Source organism: Lissotriton vulgaris, chromosome 2_1 (assembly GCF_964263255.1).
Source record: "Lissotriton vulgaris chromosome 2_1, aLisVul1.2, whole genome shotgun sequence".
In the NCBI taxonomy this organism is placed as follows: Eukaryota; Metazoa; Chordata; class Amphibia; order Caudata; family Salamandridae; genus Lissotriton; species Lissotriton vulgaris.
Window position 1 is genome coordinate 1,171,393,023 of NC_141687.1, and position 11,947 is coordinate 1,171,404,969.

Genomic DNA, 11,947 nt, shown 5'->3' on the forward strand with positions numbered 1-11,947 from the left:
GAATTCTTCCACAGAATGTGTTTGTATATGGTTCGGGCGGGGGATGGTGTAATATTTGAGCCTACACATTAAATGTAAATGTGACTATGCGTGGGAGCTCATTGTCTAAGTGTGTGCTTGGGGAGGAGGGAAGAGGTAAGCTTGGTAACTCCACTCTGTCACATGATAAATAAATAATTTGGCTCTGAAACAGGAGCCTCTCTCCTCGGTTACCCCGAGAGATGTAATATTTTTTTTTCTTTTCACTTCAAAGCTAATTATATTTATGTAAAAATAAACTTTATTTCGAAGAGATGAGGTCATTGATATGACAGGTACAAAGTTTTTCAGAAAACCAAAAGGTCCTTGTTTGGGAGCTTAGAAAGCTGATCCCCTAGTGCCTGTATCAGGTGTGCTCCCAAGCCTAAGCAGGGGTTCACCGACACCCACACCACAGAATCGTCTCTGGCCTGGGAGTATCTTTAAACACAGGGCAGAGCCCTCCGCGTGTTTATTGCAATAAATAAATAAAACTGCAGTGGTTAAGAAACATCCCAGGGAAAAAATGGCCAGTGTCCGACCCCAATCCTGGACATTTTGTGAGTCAAATATCGTTTGACTCAGGATGCATGTTTTTAACACGTACACAAATTGCCTTAAGTGTTCTTAAATTGCAGCAAAGTGGCATTTTGGTGTAATATACAAATAAATAAATAAATACATACACGTAATCAATAAATAAGTTCTGTGACCAAGGCCTTGAGTTGCTTTCTGCGATGTCTTTGCTTGAATAATACATGCATTCGTGGACAGTGTAATAGCACATTTGGCCTCACGGATGAGAGCGGTTTTATTTTCTGGCTCGTCTGGCACAGCTCCTGCATTTTGGGGCATATTTACAAGCCCCTATCACCACCGGAGCGTCAATTTTTTTGATGCTTCGATGGCGTAATACCATTTTCCATATTTACAAGGTGCCGCTAAGCCACTTAGCATAGCTTAACGCCACCTTGTGAATATGCCCCTTTCCGCTGCAGTCCTCTGCGAAAAAGGGGCGTGCAATAGGTGTTACTTTGGGGCATTCCACTACAACACCCATTGCTTTTTGACGCTGCACCAGATTTACAAGGCTGAGGCAGCGCCAAAAACGAACACCGTGGAATACCGGGTGTTAGAATGGCGAAATGAGGAGAAATTATTAATTTCTTTTTGTTTTTTGCTCTTTCCGTGAGTGCTGCATTCTGTAGCACACATGGAAAGAGCTAATCACCATTGATTGTTTATGCACAGAAGGTGTCCTTGCAACATGGTGTCAAGGTGCCTGCTCTGGCGCTAGGCAGTTTTTTTGTGCCAGCACTAAGGGAAACACAGGTGTGCACCGTATTTTTGTGAATATGGCACATCCCAGCGTTTTAAAATGTCAGAGCACTGCAATACCAAATTTGGCATACCTCTGCGCTCCAAATTGTTTTTGTAAATATGCCCCCTTAAATTTGTCAGAAGCAAATGAAAGCTGTGTTTTCCTGTCACATATATTCAGTATAGGTACCATGAGGACAGAATGTTGGTACCCCACTAAATGCTGTTAAGTTTTAGAAAGCACTGCAATAAATATAACCTATATTTGTAGCATTTGGAAAAGTCTGGCATAAACTGTGTGCAAAGCAGTAGACTGTGGGATAGAGCAAAAATTCCTACAAGACTTAAAAATGGGAAATTCGTCTTTTAGATGAACCCCCAAATAGCGTTAGACCCTGTTGACCAATCCACAGGACATTTTAAAGGTTGACGCTTGGGTGCATGAGTGTAGCTGTTGCCAAATTTTCCACTGATTCGGCAAATGGCACTAGAGTTCTTTGCAAATTAAAAAAATAAACACAATTTCCTAGGGTTAATGCAGCTCTACCCCAATAGCCATTATTGCTGACTGTGAAATATATGGGATAAAGTCCCCCCCCTACTGCATGTTATAGGAATATTGCAAGTCACCATGGAGCCTGTAACCCAACAGAGTATACAGTCTGAGTTCCTTTCTGAGATCACCAAAGCCTCCATATTAATAATATCTGTTGTCACACCCTGTGACGTCAGAGCAGTGTGAGGACTGAAGACGCCATGCTTGACAATAGTCTACTGCTGGGCTCAGAACCTTTTCCACATGATGGAACAGTTTGGGTTTTGGAGTTGCGCTTTTTCTTTCTCCGCAGTGCAGGCGTACAGAAGAAAGATGGACCAGGTTGCTAGGGTGAGGATGCGAGGATGAAGGGAGTGTAAGGCGGAGCTGAGAAGTGCGAGTCTGCCTTGTCATATTTCAGGTAGCAGGTTCTTGCTTCTGCAAGACGTTGAGAATCCCTGAAACTTAGCATCATATTTAGGCACATGAATGATTGGGTCCCCGCACGCACAGCTGCAATAATGGGACATGATAGGGTGGCAGGTTGCAGGACCAATCCCAAGTGGGCCTGAACCAAGACACCCCAAAAGTGTCAATGCATCTCGGAAAAACTTCCATAAGTATCCGAATGGTTGTGCAAATGAGCAAAAGAGAGCGAGAGTCCCAAGGCATTGTTTAGTTTAAACATTAATATGGCGCGGATACGCCCAAGTCTTGGTGCGTTGTGCGTCAGACGTCGCTGGGTGAGCGCGACCTAAAAGGCATCCTGGTGGAGCAGCACCCACAGCAAAGCGTCCAAAGCACCTTCTGAATCTCTTGGTTGCGATAGGCATAGATGACGGGGTTGATCATAGAGTTGTAGGTGGCAGGAAGGATGGTTGCGTAGGTGTAGAGCGAGGGGTAGCTGTAATCACCCAGCAGGCAGTAGATGGCGAAAGGCAGCCAGCAGGAGGCAAAGGTGCCCAGGATGACAGCCAGGGTGGAGATGCCCTTGCGCGTTGTGACGTAGTGCGAGGAGGGCAGGAAGTGGCGTTGCACCGCAATCTGCTGGGCATGCCGGCACACGATCTTACAGATCTGAACATAGAGTTGAAGCATGAGAGCAAAGATCATGAAGAAGGAGATAGACAGGATGATGAGGTTGTTCTTGGTCAAGGGCCGGACAATGCTGCAGGTGGACGGGGCCTTCAAGCAGTTCCAGCCCATGATGGGCAGCATTCCGAAGGAGACAGAGGCCCCCCAGGTCAAGATGAGCATGATGTATGTCCGGGTAACCGTCCTCTCCGAGTAGTAAGTCAAGGCATTGTAGAGCGATAGGTAGCGATCGATAGTGATAGCAAGTAGGCTGCAGATGCTCGCTGTGAAGGAGGCCACCAGGAGTCCCACCGTGACCAGGCTCACCACTTCTGACTGGATGCAGTAGACAAAGGCAAAGTGGAATATGAGGCCCAGGCCTGCCAGCAGGTCTGCTGTGGCTAAGCTGCCAATCAACAGGAACATGGGCGTTCGGAAGGCCGGCATGAACGTGACAATAGCCACCACAATGGCATTTTCACAGGCTATGAGGGTGCCGGAGATGCAGAGCACCACGTCCCACGGGTTCAGTGTCAGAGGCTGGGCCACAGAGGCTAGCTCCAGTGACTTGCTTGCATTGTCCGGCGCAAACCAGTGCTGGAGGATCTCTGAGGGAGGTTGAGTTGAGTTTTCATTCATGGTATCCAAAGGAGACCTGCCAAGAAGCAAAGACACATCAGTGAATGGTCAAACGCATCAAAGCACAACAAGACACTACAAATGGTCATCAGTGTACGAGCACGTAAAAAATGGGTCAAAAACATCAGGGCACCATGTGCTGGCACCTCCAATATCAGAACAAGTCAATGGATGGCAAAGCAGATGTAAGGGTACCTCTTGTGTCAGAACATGTCACCTATCAGCTAAGGATTTCAAAGCACCATAAATGGGTGCATTCTACACCAACAACCATCAGCAAAGACACAGCCACATCCAGACATCATGAACAGACACATCCTAGTTTGGGAAACATTGAATTGCAAAGCACAGAACTGTATGACCAAGTGCATCCACTCATACCACGATGTATCATCGCACAACATAAAATCGCCAATCATTTGAAGGCTCTCTGTATGGGCATCTTTGTTAACCCCTTGTGTGCAGCCGCGATTCTGCGCCTGTGGGGCGCTTTTAAAGAGTGGGCGGGTTCATGACGGCCCCCAGCAGTCATCAGCACACGCCCACCATGCTGCATGACGGACGGGGGCCGTCATCAGCATGCAAGGGGTTAAAGGGAACCACCAACAAATGGCCAATGATGATTAAACACCATTTACCGGTTCCTTCTATTAAAAGACAAGTTAATGAATGGCCAGGCACGAAAAGGCGCCATACATCAGCGCCTTGGGAAATGTCAACAAATGGCCAAGCCCATCAGCATAAGCCCGGACGCCATTGATGGCCAAGTCCTACTTTGGGGAAAAACCATCAAATGTCAAGACACCAAGGCATGGACCAAACACACAAGCTCATGTTCAGAATGATGGCTGCCACCTCTCACACCCGACATTCTCAAGGAATAGTCATTATATTATGTACGGCCACACCTACATCTGAACAAGTCAATAAACAGCCAAGTACATCAACGCGTCAAGATACACAATACGAGCACCATCTACATCGCGAAATACCAATGAATGGTCAAGCCTATTAACACACTAATTATGCACCTTTTACATTCAGAGCAGCCAGCAAAAGGTTAAGTTGGTCAGAGTACTTTAGGGCACCATGCATGACCCAATGAACGACTAGCATGTCCAAATACCATATAGGGACACTTTTTACATTAGAACATGTGAACGATTGACTTTGCTAGCCAATATTTGGTAAGGACCATTTATATAACGCGCCACTTTGTCTTAATTTAATCGAAGCCACCTGGGCCACTCGTGTTATCAGTCTTGGAAAAATGGAAGGCTGAGTTGGTCTGGCTGGATTTGAGACCTGTAGGGTGTACTGAGGTCTCAGCAAGGTTTGTCAAAATAGGTTTCTACTGGTAAATGTGCCTTTGCCTGACCTGTACTTCAAGGGATACACAAGTAATACAACCAAAAACCCCGGAGGAAACACTGTTACCGTTGTGACTCTTTACATTTTAGACAATTCTACTGGTTGCTGTCGTATTTGCTCCCCTACTGACTTGGACATTTTGTTTTTCGGACTAACAGGACATTGTATTACTTGTCTCTCTCTTTTTTTGTTTTTTATTTGGCTGGCTGAGAATTCGGTGTATTCCGGGAAGAGCGTCATCTAAGTGGTGTTTTCCTGCTATTTTCAGTAGCAGAAAGCCTTAGCCAGGTGGGTGAAAGGGCGCCGCCCATGTTGCTGACATGTGGCCATTATTTGCTTATCTTAGAAGGGGCTGGACATAATCTCTAAATACACAAAAACATCACTTGATTTGAAGCCGCTAAAAAACACTCAGAAAGAGAAAACACCGCAGGCAGCAAAAAAATAAAAAAAGTCACTGGTCCTTAAAATCCCCAGTTGCTACAAAAAAAAATCCAGCCTCAGGAAAACAGTACCGCCAGCAAGTGTAACACCAACAGCATTACAAAATCACCCCAAGACCTAAGAGTAACAACAGACAGCACTAGGACACGCTCCTAGTTGCAAATTAAACCAGGTATAAAGAGAACACACTCCGAGCCATATTTACCACCCCATGAGCAGAGAAGCACCCAAGAAGCAAGAAATCATCCGAAGATCCTCAATCAATGTAATAAAATAAAATACTCCCAGTAGCAAAATAAAATCTGCAGAAACAGAAATCTTGAAGAACAGAAAACGCTCCCATCAGCAGAGACAACCCATTCATATACGTGCATCTCTGGCAGCAGAAAATCATCCCGCGCCTCATCAGCAACCCAGCAACAGACAGGCACCTCAACAGCAAACTACCCCCTGCTAACGGAAAACCACCAGGTAGCTAAAGAAGACCCAGCAGCAGAAAACCAACCCCAGCAGTATAAAAACAAGCCCAGTATTCCAAACCCACTCCAGACCTCAGTCACTAGGTTTGAGGTCTGAGGACCTCAGCCTGACGGCCACCGGCTTTACGTCCATCCACCTGCCCATGCGTTGGCCTGTCTTCTCTCACTCTTTCCTCTCACTCTCTGCTTTTGGTTTCCTGCCTCACTCTCTGCTCTTGGCTTCCATATGCACTCATGCTTTCAACCCTTGCTCTCATTTTCACTCATGTTACCACAGTCTTGTGCTGTGCCCTCCCATGCGCCTCAGTATTCTTCACTGTTACTCACCCTTCCTACTCTGCTTTCACTTGCTCCTCTTAACTCTCGTGAACGTCCCAATGTTCCGCACCCATTTTGCCCTATTATTGGGTCTTGACTTTACTCCGCTCTTGTTGCATGTTCTTGCTGTCCCCTCGCCCTCTGCTCTTGCTCCTTACTCCTGTCTGCCCTTGCTACATGTTCTTGCACTCTGATTAGTGGAGTGGAGTGGTGTGGCTCACTGGTTAGAGGCGGCAGACCTGGAAGCAGAGAACGGCCCAGGACCAGGGTTCAATTCCCGACGCGGCAGGTTCGTGGACCAGAGTCAGTGGGCTCGATAATTCTCTTCTCGGTGCCTACTCTAACCAGGGATCACACTCGGCAACTCTGGGCATTAGCTTGCCTCATCTCTACAATGGCCCCCCACAGACGCCGGGGATGCCTGGTTTCACCTTGGAGATACCCAGAAAGGGACCATCTCACAGGGAAGACCAGGACGGGTTCCCCAGCGGTCTTCAGCGCCAGGATACTCCTTGGAGTCACAGTGCGCTTTACAAGTACACCCACATTTACATTTACATTAGTCCCACCTTCTCCTTTTATGTTCTGCTGTAATCCTCCCCTTGCTCCTTGCCCTCACTCCTTGGCCTTGCTCTGTGTTTTTTCTCACCCCGCTGACTCTCTTTACACTAGCCTTCTCCTCCCTTAATATTCTCTCCTACTCTCTGCTTTCTTATTCATTCTTACTCTAGCTGTAATTCATCCTCTTCCCTGCTCTAACCTCTTCTTTATCTGAGTCTTTTTCCACTGGATTTCCTTCTCCCATTGCCCTATTTTCTTACTCCTCCTACTTCTTCCCCTCTTCCTCATGTTCATTCCCTTCTTATCCTTCCGTTTCCCCTTCCCTCTTTCTTTCCCATATTGGTGACACTCTACAGGTCCTTCGGCCACTACTTTCATCCCCTTCACCTCTCTCTGTTCCTCCTCAGTTTTCCACTTGCTTCTGCACCCTCCCCTACCCACCTCCTAGCATCTCTCTATCTTCTCTACTTTCATATTCTCTCATTTCATGTTCCTCCATCCTGCTGTGCTTTATCGCTCTTTCTTCCCCTTGCCTTCTTTCTCTCTGCTAGATTTGGAGAACACCGAAAAAGCACAGTATTCCATGTGAGAACAGGGTGATTAATATAAATATGACAATATTCTCAGAGGATATGGTTAAATAGTTTACCTGTTGGGGACTGTGAAGAAACAGATCAACTAATGAAATAAAAAATGTTTGACAGAGGTATATCTAGAAAGCTAATTAAATGTATTCTTAGCTAGTTGCTGATCCATATTATAACAAAACAAGAATGGTGAAAGTTGTATAAAACCATAAATAGTGAACAATGGGTGCAGCAACTAGTGTCAGAATAGAAGATGAAGTAAAAATCAAATACGGTACTCCTAGTTATTGTTCTAGAGCGACAGTAATCTAAGTACAAGTATCCAGTTAGGTCATGTAATCTGTCAGACATCAAGGAGCATACATGTTTCAACCCATAAGGTCTCATTTGTGATTGGATCATCATCAGGACAGTTAAACAAAGGTACTTCTGATTGTCACTAATGCTTAATTTGAGCCAGTGGTTGACAATGGAGTCCACTGCCACTCTTTTTTTTAGGGACCAGAACTTGTTTTTCTTCATCAGACTTTGACCCAGAGCAAGGGCGAAAAAAACACTCACAGACAGAAAAACTTGGCAAATAGAGAATGCAAGCACCTGCAAGTGTGAAGTAAAGGGGCAGGAAGTGGCTGAAGGCGGATTAAAGAGACAGCAGGTGGAATCAAGATTACGCAGCCTTGATATTTGGCAAGCCAGCATTTAATAGGGCCGGCCGCATGCTTCAGAGCAAAACTTTGGGGTCCTGCACTTACTATTTTACAAACATGCACTGGTTGCCACCATTCTGAAAAAAGAACTATAACCCCATTGTCATTGTGCACCCTAAACACAGTCTGAGGTGGCCTGGTGTATTGTGCCTGCACCCTCGACATATCAGTGCAAGGGAGGGTCTGTCTCAAAATATTTCTTTCTACTCCTGCATCCCCAATTAATTCCCTCTTTTTCCATTCTGCCCTCCATCTCCTCTATTTCTCTCATCTCTGCATTCGCTTCCCAACTGTGTTTCCCTTTCTGTTTCTTTCATTTTCCTAATTCCTTTAGTCATGACTTGTCCTTCATCTTCCTATTTTTCATGTCCAATAGTCCTTCTCCTGTCTCTACTCTTCATCCTTTTTCGCTGCTCTAGCAGCTTCATCGCCAGACCTGTGACCTCTCTTCCGCTCCCTCCCTCCTTCCCACGCTCTCAGCCTCCCACGGTATTATTGATTTGCCGTCCCCTGGAAATATTTGCACCTTCCAAAGCGCGCTCCTGTTTTTATCTTCCAGTACATTTGCATGTGCGCGGTTCGCAAGGAATGCCGCGCGTGTGTGTGCGCGCGTGCTTGCGGTGAAGGGAACTGGCGGCACCATTAGGTAATCTTTTCATGGAGGAACATTCTAGAAAATACCAAAAAACGCACTTTCTCCAAAATCCAGGAAACCGCAAGTATGCAGTAGATAAAGAGCCGACCCACTACTCAATTGTAAAACATGCAATTCAATGTTGAGACTGTGCTGGCCAATCAGCTCGCCCAGAAGGAGGGCCTTAACTGGCAGCAGGGCCTTCATACACCAAAAATAATGCAATGCCGATGCGAAAACGTGGATTCAAAAACATCGACTATCAAAATATCTGCAGCACATAAATATCCCCCTTAAACACAACACTTATTCCGCAGTTTAGCAGGTACTTTGAGCAGCTCCACATACTTTAATTTTAAAACCCAGCGCTGAGAAGGTTTGTGATTTCCTGCTGCTCCTATCAATCAGCTCCTAAAAGCATGAATGAATGTTCTAGAATGCATTACCATGCAGCAATTGACCTGCATTATCGTCACACACCCTCTTCGGTTTTGTATGCATAAGCGGGAGAAGGGCTATTATCTTTCCATAATGCCCTCTGAAAAGCCTATGCTATTGTCGCACTCCTGTTCTTTGGCACCTGCCTCATTGCATTGGTTAGAAAAATAATTTGGAGAGAAAATGCAAAGTAAGGGAATTCTCCCTCTTATATCATATATTTAACCAAGAGTGTTTTCGTATTAATCTAGATGTTCAGGTATGCTCATGGGGTTTGGTGGTCATTGCATTCAAGCCGTTGCGGGGCTCTCTGGGGTCTCAGCTCAGAGGGCGAGCCGGGTTTAGGGGGCTGCTATGTTCCTTGAGACGTCAGCGTTGGGGGTGCTACCTTCCTGGTCCGATCATTATGGAAACCAACGAGTATCAAGCTACCCATCGGCAATTCCAAGGGCCTGGAAGAGAGTTCTTCCGCAGTGCCATCATGTGCGATAGCTCAGCGGGTGAATGCGCCTCCTGCGAAGAAATGGGCGCGGACGCAGCCAATCCCACTGGCAGAGGAAGACTGGTCAATGTGGAAATCTGGAGTCTTTGAGACAAGCCACGTCCTCTAAAAACCAGGCAGTTGTGACCGAGTCAGTCACAGCCAGTTACTGGCTGACAACACGTGCCACATTTCTAACACGTGCTAGAACATTACGTGGATGCAATCAATACATAAAATGTGACTATGTCCCAATCTGTCACGGAAAAAAATCCATGGTTAGATCCGCGTATTTCCTAAGAGGCCTATCTATCTATCGGTGCCGGACCGGGTCTACTCTGCCTTTCACCATTCCGAGGTCGATAAAACGAGTACCGTTTAAGTGAGAGTTACCGTCCGTCCTTTAAGTCCTATTAGTATTATTTTTATGTATTTTTAGGAGGATGGCGATAATGATTGTTATCAATAATAGAATCAACGTAATGAATCGACAGGATGCACTCACCTGGTGCGATGCCGCAGTAAGGAGGCCACGCATGCACCTGCGGCGTGCGGTGCAGGCGGGGGCCGGCTGGGAGGCTCAGGCGCTGCCAGGCGGAGTGACGCAGGGCTCGGCGCGGGTGCAGGATGCGGGGCTCGGCGCGGGATGCAGGACGCCGGGTGCCGGGGATGCTGCTGCTTCTGCACTAGTGCTGATTCGAGACTTGTGAATAAGCTCTTTCGGAGTGAGTCACCCCCTCCCCTCTCTGACAGCGTCACCCGCCTTTCTATGTGACGTCAATTACAGACAGCGGCCAATCGGCGGCGGATCCTGGAAGGAACGCATCGCATAGTAATAGGGCTAGAGCCGGCGGATTCCATTCATAAAAAATACTCCTCATGACAGAGCTGTCAGATGCGGCCATCTCCCCCTCCTCCTCTCCTGGTCGGTCTGGCACCGCCGGGTGATCTCACTGCACCAAGCACGGCTCGCCTGTACTGAACACTGTACCACAATACACTGAGCGCGGATCCACTGGACCCCCCCTCCCCCCCCCACAGCACCAAACATTTCAATGTTCCATTCACTTCACCAGGACTCCTCCCATTGACCCCCTTCAGTAAACCCAAGGTGGTGGCATGGGAGACAGATTGTGGGGTCCATCTCACAAGACCCACTTTTGAATATAAATCGAGAAGAACTGCAGGTAGGACAGGGCTGCTGTCCGCTCAGCCACATTTCAAGGCTGGGTAATGCCTTTCATTGTAAAGTCTCTGCTCCTGTTCCCTCTGCACACCTCGCCCCCTCTGCTCACACACTGCCTTCTTTGCCCTTGCCCCCTCTGCTCACACACTGCCTTCTTTGCCCTTGCCCCCTCTGCTCACACACTGCCTTCTTTGCCCTTGCCCCCTCTGCTCACACACTGCCTTCTTTGCCCTTGCCCCCTCTGCTCACACACCACACACTGCCTTCTTTGCCCTTGCCCCCTCTGCTCACACACTGCCTTCTTTGCCCTTGCCCCCTCTGCTCACACACTGCCTTCTTTGCCCTTGCCCCCTCTGCTCACACACTGCCTTCTTTGCCCTTGCCCCATCTGCTCACACACTGCCTTCTTTGCCCTTGCCCCCTCTGCTCACACACTGCCTTCTTTGCCCTTGCCCCCTCTGCTCACACACTGCCTTCTTTGCCCTTGCCCCCTCTGCTCACACACTGCCTTCTTTGCCCTTGCCCCATCTGCTCACACACGCCTTCTTTGCCCTTGCCCCATCTGCTCACACACTGCCTTCTTTGCCCTTGCCCCCTCTGCTCACACACTGCCTTCTTTGCCCTTGCCCCCTCTGCTCACACACCACACACTGCCTTCTTTGCCCTTGCCCCCTCTGCTCACACACCACACACTGCCTTCTTTGCCCTTGCCCCATCTGCTCACACACTGCCTTCTTTGCCCTTGCCCCCTCTGCTCACACACCACACACTGCCTTTTTTGCCCTTGCCCCATCTGCCCACACACTGCCTTCTTTGCCCTTGCCCCCTCTGCTCACACACCACACACTGCCTTCTTTGCCCTTGCCCCCTCTGCTCACACACCACACACTGCCTTCTTTGCCCTTGCCCCCTCTGCTCACACACCACACACTGCCTTCTTTGCCCTTGCCCCATCTGCTCACACACTGCCTTCTTTGCCCTTGCCCCCTCTGCTCACACACCACACACTGGCTTTTTTTGCCCTTGCCCCATCTGCTCACACACTGCCTTCTTTGCCCTTGCCCCCTCTGCTCACACACCACACACTGCCTTTTTTGCCCTTGCCCCCTCTGCTCACACACTGCCTTCTTTGCCCTTGCCCCATCTGCTCACACA

The 11,947-nt window shown here is 48.0% G+C and overlaps 1 protein-coding gene across 1 annotated transcript; it reads right to left on the reverse strand.

Annotated features, from left to right (window-relative positions):
- Window positions 1-266: 266 nt before the first annotated feature.
- On the reverse strand, window positions 267-10,235 carry LOC147731757 (G protein-coupled receptor 12-like). Its single transcript, XM_086958801.1, has 2 exons — window positions 10,112-10,235; window positions 267-3,602 (listed from the first exon to the last, which is right to left on the reverse strand). The coding sequence occupies exon 2, from the start codon at window positions 3,584-3,586 to the stop codon at window positions 2,603-2,605; it is 984 nt and encodes a 327-aa protein (XP_086814927.1). The 5' UTR covers window positions 3,587-3,602; window positions 10,112-10,235; the 3' UTR covers window positions 267-2,602.
- Between the last annotated feature and the right edge of the window lie 1,712 nt (window positions 10,236-11,947).